Genomic DNA, 16,276 nt, shown 5'->3' on the forward strand with positions numbered 1-16,276 from the left:
TCTCTGCAGGGGGAGCGAAGAGGGGTGACGGGGTGAGAGCCGGGCGGGCAGAGCTGGCGGGGGAGTTCCCTGGAGAGCAGGAGCCTGAGGAGGAGCGGGAGCCTGCTGCTGCCCCTGCCGTGGGGGTTGGGCGCTGCGGGGTCTCTTTGGGGCAAACGGGGTTTTGGGGGTCTGGCCCCACGGCCATCATTCCACCAGCACCTGCTTCAGCCAGCCTTACGAGGTTTTGCTGCTTCACCCCACAACTCCCCAGCCCAGCGGTTCCCATCCTGCTGTTCTGTCTCCAGGGATGATTTCCCATCCCCACAATGGTTCCCCTCCCAACAGCTTCCCGTCCCAGGGATGGTTTCCCATCTCAAGGACGATTTCTCAGCCCCGCGATGGTTTCCTATCCCGACACTCTCCCCACCTCCATGATCTCCCATCGCAAGCATGGTTTTCTGGGGGGAGGTGAATTCTGTGTCCACGGGGAAGGGACAGGGCAGCGGTGGCCCTGCGATGCTGATGTGTGTGCGCTGCCCCATCCTGCCCCGGCAGTGGGGATGAGCGGGGGGTTGGGGTGTGGAGAAGTTTTTGGAAGATAACGGCCACCTGCTCCTTGATACCGACATGGTAACTCTGTGCTAGCTGCCCCTGTGTAAAGAACTCACTGTTCAATGTTCCTCTCTGGCTGCCACTGCACAGAGAGCTATTGTTCAGCAAATTCCTTACCTAGAGATATGGAGTGAAGTTGAAACACTGAGTAGGAGGTCCATAGGCTCGTGCTTCTTGCGTGTGCTTCTCGCGTTGTACCAATGAAATATGAGTTATATTGTGTGGACAGTGGCTTAGAACCAATCACAGCTTGTTTAGCTGTATGCGATCACGCCCTAATAGTATATCAGATGCTCTGTGCTTAATAAAATTGGATCGAGCTGGCAAACCACATTGGTGTTATTCTGGATACCCGGGCTGTATCCGTCGACACAAAGGAGCACACACTTACTGCTGAAGCCCTGGGAGCGTTACAAGGTGATGTCGCCATAGCTCTAAGTTGCATACAAGCCCAGTTAAGGATGCAAACAGTAGCAGAATCTGTAATAAGGGAAGGAGAGGAGGGTGCACTTCCCACTGAAATTCGAAAAATAGTTTGGGATAGTGCCCAGAGACAGAGACAAAGTTACAATCATGGTGGAACATGGTCAACTTCACCTATAGGCCTGACACACGTACAGTAACGACTTTTGTGTTAACAATATGTGATGCAAAATTAATCACCATACACCCCATTGTAAGTCTCGGAGTCAATTACAACGGGACCCTGCTGTACCCCTTTGCACATAAGACCTGGGCTATGAATACTGGTAATAAATGGCAAGCAGTAGATCTCAAACCCTGTATCATGAAAGAACAACAGGGATTTATATGTGACAGTAATACCTTAATAACCCAGGGTACCTGCTTAGATACTGACCAAAAGATCTGCCACTTTGAAGCACGCCCCAATGTAGATTTGAGGACCGTTGTTGTCTGTACCGGAAAGGGATGTGCATGTTTAAGGACACTGTGTGACACAATAATCATAGATGGGCAAGAGAAGAAATTGATACAGCATCTAAATTATTGTATTTGTAATTTCACCATCATCCTGGGGTGTGATTTCACTTATTCTGCCCCGGTGGTTACACATTCCCTCTTGAAAAGCAGCCTCATGGTAAAGGTACTTCCTGTCCCCACAGGGTTAAATGTCAGTCATATAGAAAGCCTATTAAAACACCCAGACTTGCACCGGACACTGGAAGAAGTTAAGGAAAAAGGGCAAGAAACTTTACTCACAACCTTTCATGATGGGGAAAGGATAAAAAAGGTCTTAAAGATGGTTGAGCAGGAAGGGGAACATAATTGCTGGGATACGCTCTTCAGATGGTCGCCGACAGCTACTGGCACCTTAAACACAGCCCTTCACCCAGTGGTTGCTTTATGAATAGCTGTAGCAATTTTGTTGATCCTTACTGTAGCTATATATGGATGGATCTGGAGACTTACAAAACGCTTGCAAGCTGTGTATGACGCTTTATATCACAATCCGAGCTTTAAGCAATAAACTGATTAATTTGTAGGATAGCACTAACATATTATAGGACAAGGGAAATAGATTAAGAAGTAGATAAATAAGTAGTAAAAGAATTTACTAAGTAAGAAGAAAAGGGGGGGATGAGACGGGGAGTCTAAACAATCTTAGATTGATGGTACAAGGCCTGCGCAAAAACAAGGGGAGGCGTATGGGACTGTTCGAACAAGACATACCAGGTGCTGATAACGTTGCTAGGCTGCAATCTCCTAGCCCAAAGAGAAGTTTCTTCTGGTCCTTGAAGTTGTGTGTTCCAGCAACAAATCACCCGAGATTCCAGCACAAACTGGCCTGGCGGTTTGGCCGGGGCCCAGGGAACAACTGAGGCAGCGCAGAGCGACAGGGTGAAAAGTTCATCAGCGAGGAAGAAGAGGTACTTCACCTATCCGACCCTTGCCCAGAAATTTCTGACCCCTGACCGGAGCTTGAAGAGCTCATGGCGCAGGCGCAAGGGGAGGAGACCTGATTACCATGAGGAGCGAGGGGAGGCGGGGGTACACTACGTATATGTACAGGCGTTCCATGAATATGCGCTATTCTGTAACGTATCAGCCGGACGGGAGCTGCAAACGGCGCGCGTGCTTGTGGTGGAGCGATCCCCCATGCGCCCGGCGCTGAATAAACATACCCACGTTATAACTCCAGAAGTTATAGAGTGATTTCTCTGCAAAACAAGGGAACCTGGAGATGCTGAGGTCAGGCACGGCCCTGCACAGGGGGTCTGGTGGGGCCGGTGCCCACTTCTTGTTGCTGGGGTGTTTGGTGTCTCCATCCGCCCTGTGTGGGTGGGATTGGAGAGGCACAGGCCTGTCCACCGCCAGGCAGAGGCGGCGATAGCCAGGAGGTGGTGCCTCGGCTGCTCCCCCAGCAAGACACTGGCAACTAAATGGGGTGTGAGACACGGACTTTCCCTTCAGGGTGCCCAGCCCCTGGGCATGGTGAGCCCAAACTCAGAAATAAGGCTGATCTCCCGGGGGCTTTCCGCAGCTGAGCTCTGCCCGGTGTGGGGCTGCAGTGCTGAGGGTTGGGGTCTCACTGCGCTCCCCTCAGGTTCTCAGGAGCTGCAGGAGCACCCCCAGCTCTGGGGCACAGTGACAATCCCGCTTGGCTGCAGAGAACAGACCCAGCCATCAGGGCCAGAGTGTTCCGGTGCCCAAATGCCATGAAACAGGTTCCTTCTGCTCAGGGGTGCTGCCCCCTCCAGCGTACCCAGGCCTGGAATGAAGAGCCAAACCTCTACCAGCTGCCAGAGTAAGGCAGAAATATTATACCTGTGGGAGGGCAGAGCTGGCGGGGAGGTGGCACGGGACAGGCACTGGGCTCTTCTCCCCAGTCCCCGCTTGGGGCACCTTGAGGCCATACTGCCCAGAGGCGCCCACCATCCTGTGTCCAGAAGATAACACTCCCCTCTTCTTCTTTACTTCACTTTCAGACCTTATTCCTCTGAGATGCGGGGCTGGAGCTTATCCCAGCGGGAGTTTGTCAGGGGCTGGAGGCTGTGTTTGCCACGCCCATGTATGTCACCCGTCACCGTGGGGGTCTTGCCCTGGGAACTCTGGTCTCCCATGGGGGCTGCCAGCAAGAAGGCTTCCGGGTGTGGGGCAGAGGGGTGTGTGAACCTCAGCTCCCCCCGGCTCCCCCCAGGGTCACCCCAGGGGTGGAGGAGCTCCCAGCAGGGAATGGGCCAACACTGCAATAGCAGAGGATGTTCCCAACATCTGCCTCCTCCCCGCTTCTGCTCCAGGGCCAGATCCTGCTGTCTGCAGGGCTGCAGAGCTGCGGCTGCTCCCCACAGGGAATCCGGCCAGAGTCCCAGCCCCGTGTGAACAGAAAGTGGCTCTGCACTCTATGCTGGGGCCTGCCCTGAGCACCAAGGGAACTATCTGCATGTTACCATCTCCCCTGGTCAGGCTGGGGCGCTCCGGGCCCTGTGGTCACCTTAGGCTCACTTCTATGAGCCAGAGCCCAGGGCTTCCCCTGACATGGCAGCTCTGTCATGGCCTCTGCACTGCGGGATCCCTGTGGCTGAGTCAGGGCCTGGGGGAAAGAGCAGCCGGAACCCGCGGGTGAGGAGACGGGTGCTCCCACCGGGGTACATCACGGGAACGATCAGAGAGACATTTTGACTAGGAACTGCCTGTGGCCACCGGGATGGAAATATTTCTGTCACTAAGAGTATTCCCCAGGGACCACAAACCTCTGTCCTGAGACACGGCCCTTCCCTACCACTGAGTCTTTGTTCTCCGCTCCCCCGACCAGCCTCAGGAAATGCCCTGACACCTGGCAGGCAAGGACAGCCCTGGGTCAAAGCCCCCACAGACTTTTAATGAGAACAAATAAGGAGGCCCAGCATAAAAATGGGAATAAAACCAGAGGAAACACCCGCTGATTTCTGCTGCCCATGGGCCAAGGGAGTCGGTTCCCTGGTGCTCACGGCTCTCCCAGCTGCACAGACCTCTCCTCCCTCCCGCCTGCACCCAGCTGCAGGGCAGGGATGGGCTCTCCTGGCCGGGGGCTCAGGGACTGTTGTGCACCAAGCCACAGTGTCACAGGCGTTGGGTCCTCATGGGGATGTGCCACAGACACCTCTTCAGCATCATCATAGCCCATGCTCCCCGGGGACAGGGACGAGGTGTCTCCTTCAGCTCCAGGGACCTCGGCACTTCTCCGGGAGCGGGGGGTGACCCCTGCAAGCAGCAAAGCTGGACGTTTCAGTTCACCCTTGGGGTCTGTACCCCACCACCCTCCCTGCTCCTCACCACATTCAGCTCCTTCTCCCACCTCCAGGCCTTTCAAGGAAAACTCCCAGGCAGGTTCTGCCTTCCCAGGAGGTTTGGGCCTCAGTACAGTAGTGACATGGGGGGCAGCAGGGATGGCACCCTAGGAACAGCCAGCGCTGTCTTTCCCTCTCACCTCTGGGTGCATCCCTGGGGCCTGCTCCCTCCTCCGGCATCCTGGGCATTTCCCACTCTCCCTGCCCAGGCACAGCATCCTCCCCCAGATCAGAAACCTCTCGGGCGTCATCGTAGCCATCTGCTGGGTGATCTCTGGGCAGGACAAGGACATCTGAAAGGAGAGGGGAGCTGGTGACAGAGAGAAGAGACGTCCTGCAGAGCAGAGGGTGGGAGGATGCGCAGGGACCCAGGACTGAGACACTGGGCTTGGCAGCACCACAGGAGATGCCCATGTCCTCCCCATCCCCAATGGTGACACTCAGTGACTCCTCTGTCCATCACATCTCTGCAGGGAGATCAACCCCTTCCTGCCAAACCCTGTCTCAAAGTTGCTGCAGAGCTGCCCCAGGCCAGCCCCTGCCCTCACTCCTCAGGTGCCACATGGGGTGCAGGGGCAGGAAGAGAGGGGCTGTCCGGCTGGGACAGTCTGATCTGACTGGGAGAAAGCTTCTCTCTTGGGCCCAGGACCTGGATGCTCTCCCCACAGACCCCACGGACCAAGCACCAGAGGGACCATGGACTGGGGGGCTTCAGGGGATCAGCTCTGGGTTGGGGCCAGCAGAAAGGGTCCTGCAGATGTGCCTCCAGGGAGGACCCACACCCACCTGAGTGACCAAACGTGGCCTGCTTCTCCAAAGCTGGGCTGTAGCCAATCTCCTCATACACGGCCTCGAGGAAGGGCTCCTGAGCTCTCCTGGAGCCTGGGGACAGAAGCAGGGCTGGCACAGGGACAGGCAGAGGGGCAGTGGGATCTCACTGTGCTCCCCCAAACCAGTGCCTTGGGCCAGCCCAGGACTGCTCTGACAGCACAGCCCCACGGTGCTGCCCAGGCACGGCTGCCACATCCCCCGTGAGGGCAACATCGCTGTGGAGATCCTCTGGGGCTGCGTCGCCCTCGCACCATCCCTTTGAAGACAGCGCTCGTGTCCCTCTGGCCCTGGGTCATGTCCCCCTTACCTCACCCTGGAGCAGCTCCCACATGTCCTCTGCACCCGGAGCTTGCCCCTGTCTGCCCCACGGGTCCATAGTGGGGCCCTGTCCTGGGGGTGGGCAGGCCTGGGCAGAGGGAGAGGCTTGGGCCTGACACCGTGGTGATGGGCCCTGCTGCCCCGCACTCCTCCTCGCACCTCCCTTGCCCCAGAGCCCCCTCCAGCAGTACCTAGAGCACTGCCAGCCTTGGCCGTCCCCGCTCTGCCACTTCTCTCCTCGCCCCATCGCTAGCTCCCCCCACCTCTGGGCTCTCTCCAGCCCTTGCAGCTGGTGGCCACGGACAGGCACTCAGTGGGGCAGGACATGAGAAGGTGGCAGCACACAGTCTCATCCCCCACTCTGCTTGTGCCCCTCGCTGACACGCCCCACAGCGCCCCACAGCCCTTCCAGGAGGTATCTCCCCCTGGGACCTCTGGGGAAGGACCCACCTCTGCGCCCAGCCCTGGCGCTCAGCACTTGCCCAGCCAGGAGGGCCAGGAGCAGGCAGAGAAGGGCCCCCAGGATGATGCAGATGATGACGGGCACTGAGACACTCCCGCTGCTGCTCTGACGGCCTCGGGTGGCAACTGCAGGGGAGAGAACATGGGAGAAGTACAAGACGTGGGAGAGGTGGACGCAGAACCAGTCCTGACCCCATCACACAAGGCAGGATTAGCTGGGGGGCTCCAGGAGTGAGTGTGGGGAAGCTTCCACCCTGCTGACAAAATGAAAACTCTCCCTCTCACCCTCCCATCACCCCAGTGCCTCCTCCAGAGAGTTTCACAGCCCAGCAAGGAGCCCCTTCCATCCATCTGTGAGTCACAGCCTGGCCCCGGGGTTACCCAGCCTGAGGGGAAAGGCAACTTACCTGCTTGGGGAGGGGATGTTGCCATCCTGGGTGTCGCTGCAGAGGAGGAAAAGGAGAGCGGGGCTGAGACAGTGGGTGTGCGGAGAGCGGGGAGCCTCCTCCCAGCACACCATGGGGGTGTCTGTAGGTGGCCCTGACACATCCAACCCACATTGCCCCTCCTGTAGTGCCCAAAAGGGAGGCCAGGCCAGGGCCCAGCGCCCCTGCTTGGGGAGGCAGGCAGGATGGCACAGGCAGCCCAGGGGATAGCCCTGGGGCTGCAGGGCCCCATGGGCAGTGGCCAGAGCACATCCAGTTCAACCGAGGCTGCTCCCTGCCTGGCACCAGCCTCCTGCACTCTGCAGGAACATTCTTGCTCTTGGGAGGTCGGGGCCATGTCAGGACCTCATGGACTAAAGGTCTTCCCCAGCTCCCTGCCAGTGCCCGACCAAGGGGTCCCAGCCCTGCCACTCACCTGAGCAGCGCACGGCAGCATCTTCCTTATGCCGGCAAGCACCGCCGTCCCCAGGCCGGGCACAGCAGTCCTGCAGGGACGGCTCCGTCCCCCGGCACTCCACCCGCTCCAGCCAGATGGGGCCCGTCCCCATCCCAAAGGCAGCCTCACGCAGGGCAGACTCCGCAGGGCCACAGCCCAGCTGCCTGCACGCCACCTCGGCATCCCGCATGTCCCAGGAGTCGTCACACACCGTCCCCCAGGAGCCACGGTGCCAGACCTCCACTCTGCCCGAGCACCCGTCCTCACCGCCCACGGCACGAATCTTCTCCCTGCCTGCAGAAGGCAGAGACCTCCCATGGCACCAGGGCAGCAGGCAGAGCCCTGCCAGACACAGAGGGGCAACTCCTTACCGGTGCAGCTCGAGGAGTTGGGGCACGGGGCCAACGGGGCCAGGGGCATTTCTGGGCGTCCCCCTGAAGAAGGAAACACTGCGGTGAGGGGGCTGGTTTGGGGGACCATGCAGACGAGAGCGGGGCTGAGCTCTGCTCGGGCCTCCCTGTACCATCTCGGTCATGGCAGAACTGAGCTGCGGTCGTCCAGGGGACACGCACGGGACCGTGGGGGGACCCCGAGTGCTCAGCCCCAAGAGCTCCCTGGTTCGCAGCGCAGCAGTAGCTTGTCTATGGAGGGGAGGCTCTTCTGAAACCTGTCTGGTCTCTTCTGAGACCTCACCTGGAGATGCCTCTGCCTCCCCCAGGCGCTGCCGGCAGCCTGGGTGGCAACTGCTGCTGGACGGGTGTGGCTGTGGCCGTGTTTGTGCCACTGGCAGCAGAAGGGTCTGACACGGAAAGGAAAAGCCCCTCCCAGCTCTTTCTCTGTGCCTGGCCGTGGCCAGTGGGGAGCAGGAGCTGGGCTGACGGGAGTACCCGGGAGGATCAGAGTTACCGTTGCAGGTGATGTTGGTCTCCTCTCGCGGGTCTTGGCACGACTGTGGGTCCCAGGGAGTGGAGGGACACTGCCAGAAGGAGCCGGTGCTCTCCCCACACTGCACACGATCCAGCCAGGCAGGGCCAGACTCCCTGTAAGGCGGCTGGCGTCTTTCCAGGGTTCCTCCATCGCCACAGCCCAGCTCCTTGCACACCAGCGTCACCGTGTCGGGAGTCATCGAGTTGGAGCAAACGCTCCCCCATGTCCCGTTGTAGAAAACTTGCAGGAGCCCAGAGCAGCCGTCGCCGTTCTCCAGCCTCAGGGCCATGAACTCTGGGAGGAAAAGGCCCCAGAGGGGAACAGGCTGCCCTGGGGTGTGGGAGCCAGGACACCTCTGCACCCCCAGGCCCTCAGCCAGGCAGGGGCAGGGCCAACACGTCCCCTTTGCACCCAGGGCCAGAGAGAAGTCCCTGATGGACACACACCCCTGCCCCTCCCGAGAACCCTCGGGAGGGAATGAGCTCCCCAGGACCCCCAGTGGGACTGAGGGTGCCCAGGCACGGGTGCCCACAGGATGGGCTCGGGCAGGAGCTCAGAGGCAGCCAGGGACAGCCTCAGCCATGCCCGGCTCTCCCCGCGTCCTGGCCCCCCCAGGAACCAGGCTCCCACCACCGCTCCCGGCACAGACCTGAGCAGATGACTCCCGCATCCTCTTTGTGCCCGCAGTCGTGCTGCCCCCAGGGCCCAGCCGGGCAGTCCCAGAGAGCAGCTTCGGCCCCGGAGCAGTTCACAGCAGCCAGCCAGATCTGCCCGGAGCCTTCCCCGAAGCGAGCGGAGCCGGCTGCCTCCACTGCCCCTCCGCAGCCCAGCTGGTGGCAGACGACGGCGGCATCAGACAGGTCCCAGCCATCGTCGCAGACCGTCCCCCAGACGCCCTGGTAGTAGATCTCCACTCTCCCCGCGCAGCGCCCGGCCCCGTTCGCCAGCCGCAGCCACCGGCTCCCTGCAGCGGGTACAAACCCCGGTTGCTGCCAGGGACCGCCTGCCCGCACAGACGTCACCCGGGGGCCTGCGCAGTGACACTCACCCCCGCAAACGACTCCCACGTCCTCCGCGACCCCTGCCGCCAGCGCGCTCTCAGGCAGGGAGGTGTTGCAGAGGCTCAGGCTGGCCTCGTGCCCTGCGCACCGGACCCCTCGCAGCCCCACGGGGCCCGTCCCTCGCTCAGCCTTTGGGGGGCTGTAGGCTGTCCCGGCCTCCCCACACCGCAGCTGCCGGCACACCACGCTGGCCTCCTGCACGTCCCACTGGTCATCCAGGACTCTGCCCCACGCCCCGTCCTGGAAGATCTCCACGCGTCCGTCGCACCGGCTCCCTCCGCCCACCAGCCGCAGGGATCCAAAGCCGGCCGAGCCTGGGGAGAGCAGAGATGCCACGGCCAAGGGCGGCACCGGGAGCGTGGCACCCTTCAGGGAGCGGGGCGAGGGGGGATTTCCCCACCAAACGGGACAAGATGGAGCCTGTGCTGAGGAGAAGCGAGGGCAAAGCCTGGGCCCTCCCTGCACCTCACAGCCAGGTCTGCTGCTGCTGGGGGCACCCAGGCAGCTCCTGCTGGGTGCTGGGACGAGGCTCTGCAGGGCTCTCTGCGGGATGGGATGTGGGTGTCTGCAGCCAGAGGGATGGGGCAGAGCCCTGCGGCCCTGTCCCGGGCTCCTTGCACAGTACGAGAACAGAGGAGCCCAGGCCTGGCGGTGTGGCACTGGGGCCTCAGCCCCTGCCCTGGGGGCAGATGCCTGCCTCCCTTCAGGCCTCAGCTCTCCCAAAGCGGAGCGCTCACTCTGAGCAGGGAAAGCCCTCCAGATGGCTCCTGGGGAAGCCAGGGCTTCTCCGCGGAGAAGGTCAGCCTGGTATGGCCACGGGAGCCCTGCTCTGGGTGGCCGTGATGCACACAGATGACAAACGGAGTGAATGCAGCATTCTCCTGGCACTCACCTGAGCAAATGACAGCAGCAGTGTTCCCTCGGGAGCACGGTGAGGCCCCCAGGGCGGTCACTGGGCACTGCTGCAGGTGGGCTTCAGTCCCGTCACAGTGGAAGGAGTCTCTCCAGACAGGGCCAGTCTCTCTCCCAAAATGCTCTCCCCCAGGAATGGACTCAGCAAACCCGCAGTTGAGTTGACGACAGAGAACGTGGGCGTCCGAGAGATCCCAGCGGGAGGCACAGAGGGTCCCCCAGGTCCCCAGCACCTGCACCTCCACCCTCCCCGCACACACTGCGCTGCCGTTCACCAGCCGGAACCCTGTGTACTCTGGGGACAGAGGAGGAGGAGAGAGGGTGGATGGGTGCTCTGGGACCCTCAGCAGCTGCCGGAGAGGCCAGAGGGACAACATGCCCTTGTGCTCCTTCTGCACTATTTTCCTGCTGCAGACAACCCCACCCACCCCTCCTGTCCTCACACCCGGCCCAGCGCGGTCCTTGCTCTGGTGCCCAACCCCCGGCACAGCCCCAGCGTTCAACACCCTCCCTGAGCCCTTACGTGTGCAGCTGACAGCAGCGCTGTTTGCGGGGCTGCAGGGCTGGTCCCCGCGGGACCCCCTGGGGCAGGAGGCCAGGAGGGATTCATTCCCCACACACTGCAGCTCTCCATCCCAGGCGGGACCCGCCCCTTCTCCAAAGGGACTTCCTCCAGGGACAGGCAGGGCTGCGCCGCACTGCAGCTCCCTGCAGAGCACGTCCGCAGCTTTGGCACCAAAGTGGGAATCACAGACAGTTTTCCACTGGTCCCCGTCACGGATCTGCACACGGCCTGAGCAGCGGCTCTTCACTTCCAGCAGACGGACAAATCCTGGAAAAAACCCAAAAGAGCTGGGAGTTCCCAGAGCCCTCTGGCAGTTACATGCCCACATCCCACATCCCCTCCAAGCAAGCCGTGACCAATTCTCCCATTGCACAGCCCAGAGGAAGCTGCTGGGGGAGTGTTGGTGACACAAACACATCCCGGCCCCCTTGCACGCCTCCACTGCTCCATCACAACACTCAGGGGGCTGTGTCTGGGACAGACCCACAGCAGACCCTGCAAACCATGTGGGTGCCTTTGGGACCGAAGTGTGAGTCACAGACAGTTTTCCAAAGGTCCTCATCAAGGGTCCCTCTACGTCCTCAGGAGGGGCTGTCCCCTCAGAGCAGCTGCAGAGATTCTGGAGCAGCCAAAGACCCCTGAGAGTTCCCACAGCCCTCTGGCAATTCCCTGACCGATCTCCCAGGTGGCCACAGACAAAAATCCCCACGACATCCCCAGCTGCTCTCAGGGGGTGCTGATGGCCCAAACACATCAGCCCCCACCCTGCTGCTCCTCAGAAATCAGCACAGCACTCGTGGGCTTGCTTCTCTCCCCACAGCCACAGCCACAGGAATCTCTCAGACAAAGTGCTGCTGCCCCAGAGACCTTGGGCTGCCCAGTTCTGGTCCCTGGGCACTGTCACACCCAGAGCACTTGGGGTTCAGGGAAATGGGCCCTGGGGTGTTGCGTTTTGCAGCTTGATCTAGTCCACTGAGCTCAGGGAGATGCATGAGGAACCCCTTGGTGACATGAGAAACAGAACCCATTGCCACATGGGTCTTGTGCTGTTGGGGTGCTGCTGAAGGACAGGAGAAATCACAGGTCTAAATTACAGTGAGGCTGTACTTGCAATCGGTGACTGTGCCACCACCCTGCTCAGGCGCCTACCCAGGAAAGAGGTTCTCAGCCACGGCCAGAGTGCACTGCTGGGCATGCACGTCCCTGCCCGTGGCCGGGCAGAAGGCCGGAGAGTGGAGAGAAGAGCAGCCCTGGGCTTACACGAGCTCCCGGTGCAAGGGCAGGCACAGAGCAGAGACAGCAAGTGCTGACAAATCCCCCGTGGCACCGAGCAGCCAGGGGCTGGGGCAGGCAGGAGAGGCTGGGCAGCAGGTCAGCACTGCCTGGCGGGGCCATGTCCCCATGCTCCGGCTCTCATGGGGTGACCTGGGAGAGGAACGAGGAGCCACGTGCCACCCTGCTCTTCTGACCAAGCCCAGCGCTTCTCCTCTCCATGTAACCCCTTTTCCACCGCGAAGGGACTTGTGACTGCCAGGGGGCACAACCCAACAGCAGCTATCCATCTCATGCCCTCGGCCAGGACTGTGGATGGCCACAGGAGTCACTTGTGGTGCCTCTGGCACGGGGGCACGTGGCCCTCAGCACTGACAGACAGGTCCTGGGTGAACAGGAGGAGAGAGATGGGAATCGACAGACAGTGCAGGACAGGGATGGAGGGTTCATCTGCGGCACCTCAGGGGCCAGGCACCGTAAGGGCAACCCTGGGCAGGGTCCCACTGGCCTTTCCCCAGGGACTGGGGCACCAGTGATGACAGTGCCAGCTCAGCAGTGTGACCAGCCACATTGGGCACTGCTCTGGTGCCTGACGGCTGATCCCTGAGGGCACTGCCAGGTTCCTTCCACAATCCCACCCCCAGAGATGAAAAATAACGTGTCCCCTTACCTGAACAGATCACTCCAGCATCATGACTATGACTACAGTCATTTTCACCCCATCCATCGTGTGTGCAGTCAGACAGGGCAGATTCGGTGCCATTACAGTCAACATCATCCATCCAAATGGGACCAGTTCCTGGCCCAAAGTGTCCGTACTGAGGAGCTTCAAGAGCAGACCCACAGCCCAGCTGCTTACAAACCACTGCTGCATCATTCATGTCCCAAGAGTCACCACACACTGTTCCCCACTTGCCCTGTTGTTTCACCTCCACTCTCCCAGCACAGCGACTGCCGCCATCCGCCAGCCTCACCTCCACAGCACCTTCAAACACTGACACAGGAACAGTCAGGACAGCGCTGAGCCCCAGCACTGGGGGTCTGGGGGAAGCCCTGTCCAGGTTCCCTTGGGGGAAGCCCCACTTCCCTTGCCTCCACAACCTCCCCCTGCTCAGGCTGGGTCTCACCCTGACTCCAGGGCAAGGGTGAACAGCCCACACCCCTTCCCAGGTACCCCTGAGGCTGGCTGTGCCTCTGGGGTCACAGAGCAAAGAGCCACCAGTTTAGCCACCACCCGCTCATAAGGAACAGAGCTGGCAGAGCCCGGGCTCCAGGAAGGGTGCCCAAGGGTGGCAAATCCATGGACACACCCAGGCACTAACGGCCACAACCGTGGGAGCCCTGCAAACAGAAAAGCCCTTCTCCCCTTCAGAGCCGCACAGGCTCAATGAACCTGTTCACCGTCCCCCTTGTCACATTGACACTCGGGAAGAAGCCCCATTTCCAGAGGGATCCCTGTGGGGCTCCTTGGCCCCAGGACATTGTGACAGGACAGCCGGCATTGACCCCTGCACAGCTGCACCCAGAGGAGCGGCTACAGTCACTACGGGCACACAGTCCCTCTGTCCCCATCCTGACCCTTTCTGCAGCCCTGCACCAAACTCCTGAGCAGAGAACACAAGTGGGACATTGGCTCCTGTCTCTTTTCCTGCATAACTGAGACTGCAGAAGACAAGGTCACCCCTCCTGGTCTCATGCCAAGGCCCGCACAGCCCCTGCCCTGCTTCCCTGCCCCCGGCACAGCCCCAGCATTCAACACCCTCCCTGAGCCCTTACGTGTGCAGCTGACAGCAGCGCTGTTTGCGGGGCTGCAGGGCTGGTCCCCGCGGGACCCCCTGGGGCAGGAGGCCAGGAGGGATTCATTCCCCACACACTGCAGCTCTCCATCCCAGGCGGGACCCGCCCCTTCTCCAAAGGGACTTCCTCCAGGGACAGGCAGGGCTGCGCCGCACTGCAGCTCCCTGCAGAGCACGTCCGCAGCTTTGGCACCAAAGTGGGAATCACAGACAGTTTTCCACTGGTCCCCGTCACGGATCTGCACACGGCCTGAGCAGCGGCTCTTCCCCTCCACCAGACGGACAAATCCTGGAAAAAACCCAAAAGAGCTGGGAGTTCCCAGAGCCCTCTGGCAGTTACATGCCCACATCCCACATCCCCTCCAAGCAAGCCGTGACCAATTCTCCCATTGCACAGCCCAGAGGAAGCTGCTGGGGGAGTGTTGGTGACACAAACACATCCCGGCCCCCTTGCACCCCTCCACTGCTCCATCACAGCACTCAGGGGGCTGTGTCTGTCTCAACAGCAGCACTATTCAGACAAACTGCGGCTGCACAAGGTGCCCTGTGCTGCCTGGCATGGTCCCCCAGCACCGCAGAGGTGTGCGCAGTTGGGGTCCAGGAGAAGTGACCCAGATGATAATGACTGCGGCAGCCTGCTCAGTCCCTGCAGTGTATGGGACCAGGTGGGACATTCACCTTGATGCAGCCATAAATCGAACCAGCTCCCAGGGGTATTCTGGGACTTTGGGACGTTCCTGTTAGCAGGGGGATTTCAGAGAGCACAGAAATGGTGCAGCTGTTACCATGTCTGGTGCCTGTGCAGCCCCCTCCAATGGCTGCTCTGAGGGGGTGTCGTCAGCCAGGGACACAGGACTCTGCCAGAGAGCACAGGTCCCAACACGACAGCCAGGCAGAGGGGCAGGGCAGCGGCACACGCCCCTGGGCTCACACTGGCTCGGAGGGTCACGGCAGGCAGAGGTGAGAGTCAGCGAGTGTTGCCCAAGCCCCTGTTTCATGGGGCAGTGTGGGGAGCTGTGGGCAGGCAGGAGGGGTTGGGCAGCAGGGCAGCACTGCCTGCATGGGGCCCTGTCCCTGCAGGGCTGTCACGGCCCCAGGGATGTCCTCGTGCCAGCCTGGGCACGCGGTGATGCAGTAGGGAGCAGCCAGAGCCAAGCAGCTGCCAAGCTCCGAGGCCTCACAGTGCCGCATCCCCCAGGCGAGCCCCGGGGACAGGAGGCGCAGGGCTGTGTGCCGGCCCGCTCCTCTGCCCAGGGCCAGCGCCCATGCTCTCTGAAAAGCCTTTTGGTTCAGTCGAGGTACTCGTGCCTGGGAGGGGGGTGACCCAGGGGACCAGCCGTCTCATGCTGTTCCTCCAAGGTCTGGTGTCTGTGAAAGTTCCCCCCAGGTTTCTCCAGCACAGGGACCCTCAGCATTGCTGGCTGGGAACTGGCAGAATGGGTGCAGAGCAGTGGTCAACAGTGGACACACTGGGGCAGGGATGGAAGGTTCATCTGCAGCCCGAGACAGTGACTGAAGGGGCTGAGGCCCTGTGGCAGGGTCAGTTCACCCTGGGGTAGGCTCCCTCCGGGCTTTCCCCAGGGGCTGGGGACATCAGCAATGACAGTCCAAGCTTGGCAGCGTGACCGGCCACACTGTGCTGTGCTCCAGCACCCGCTTGGTCTCTCTGAGGACAGAGACAGATCCCTTCCACCCTCCCAGCACCAGAGGTGGGGAATACCTTGTCCCCTTACCTGAGCACATCACTCCAGCATCACGGGCATATTCGCACTCATGTTCACCCCATCCGCTGTGTGTGCAGTCAGACAGGGCAGATTCGGTACCATTACAACCGACATTATTCATCCAAGTGGGGCCAGATCCTTCCCCAAATTCTCCATATTTAGGAGCTCCAACAGCAGACCCACAGCCCAGCTGCTTACAAACCACTGCTGCATCATTCATGCTCCAGTAGTGACCACACACGGTCCCCCACTGGCCCTGGTGTTTCACCTCCACTCTCCCAGCACAGCGACTGCCGCCATCCGCCAGCCTCACCTCCACAGCTCCTGCAAACACCGACATGAGATGGGTCAGGAGAGCACCAAGCCCCAGCACTGCGGGTCTGAGGGAAGCCCCAGCCCGGGTAGTGTCAGAGGTACCAGGGTGGGAGCCCACTCACCCCCAGGCTGTCCCCAGGGCACTGCAGGGGTCCCTTCTCTCCTCATGGGCTGTGCAAGGCTGGGGGTGACAGCTCCAGCCCTGATGGGTCATTTGCCATCCCACCACACAAGGCATCTTTTCACAGCCCAGTGGCTACCTCCCTCCTGCCCATGGCCACCCGCACATGGCCCAGCCCTGCACTGGGCCCCTGCTCCTCCCCAGCAC

At 60.9% G+C, this 16,276-nt stretch overlaps 2 protein-coding genes across 2 annotated transcripts in view; both read right to left on the reverse strand.

Moving 5' to 3' along the window:
- The window catches only part of LOC141972468 (scavenger receptor cysteine-rich type 1 protein M130-like), a 222,590-nt gene extending 211,937 nt beyond the window's left edge, over positions 1 to 10,653 (reverse strand). Inside the window, exons 1-4 of the mRNA XM_074930334.1 lie at positions 10,257 to 10,653; positions 9,352 to 9,678; positions 8,953 to 9,267; positions 8,283 to 8,597 (exon numbers count right to left, since the gene is read on the reverse strand). Coding sequence (XP_074786435.1) covers positions 8,283 to 8,597; positions 8,953 to 9,267; positions 9,352 to 9,678; positions 10,257 to 10,653 — 1,354 coding nt within the window. The remainder of the gene's footprint in view (positions 1 to 8,282; positions 8,598 to 8,952; positions 9,268 to 9,351; positions 9,679 to 10,256) is intronic.
- A 1,027-nt stretch (positions 10,654 to 11,680) lies between these two features.
- LOC141972469 (scavenger receptor cysteine-rich type 1 protein M130-like) lies at positions 11,681 to 15,973 on the reverse strand. Its single transcript, XM_074930336.1, has 3 exons — positions 15,643 to 15,973; positions 12,784 to 13,098; positions 11,681 to 11,901 (listed from the first exon to the last, which is right to left on the reverse strand). The coding sequence occupies exons 1-3, from the start codon at positions 15,971 to 15,973 to the stop codon at positions 11,681 to 11,683; spliced, it is 867 nt and encodes a 288-aa protein (XP_074786437.1).
- Between the last annotated feature and the right edge of the window lie 303 nt (positions 15,974 to 16,276).

The sequence above is a fragment of the Athene noctua genome, chromosome 33, assembly GCF_965140245.1.
Source record: "Athene noctua chromosome 33, bAthNoc1.hap1.1, whole genome shotgun sequence".
In the NCBI taxonomy this organism is placed as follows: Eukaryota; Metazoa; Chordata; class Aves; order Strigiformes; family Strigidae; genus Athene; species Athene noctua.

Excerpts from the sequence above, each read along its gene's own strand:
- LOC141972469 (XM_074930336.1), bottom strand. The coding sequence starts at position 15,973 with ATGTCGGTGTTTGCAGGAGCTGTGGAGGTGAGGCTGGCGGATGGCGGC. Across the intron at positions 13,099-15,642 it reads TGCTGGAGTGATGTGCTCAG|GTGCTGTGGAGGTGAGGCTG; the intron begins GTAAGGGGACAA and ends CAGTGTTTGAAG. Across the intron at positions 11,902-12,783 it reads TGCTGGAGTGATCTGTTCAG|CAGCACCCCAACAGCACAAG; the intron begins GTAAGGGGACAC and ends CCTGTCCTTCAG.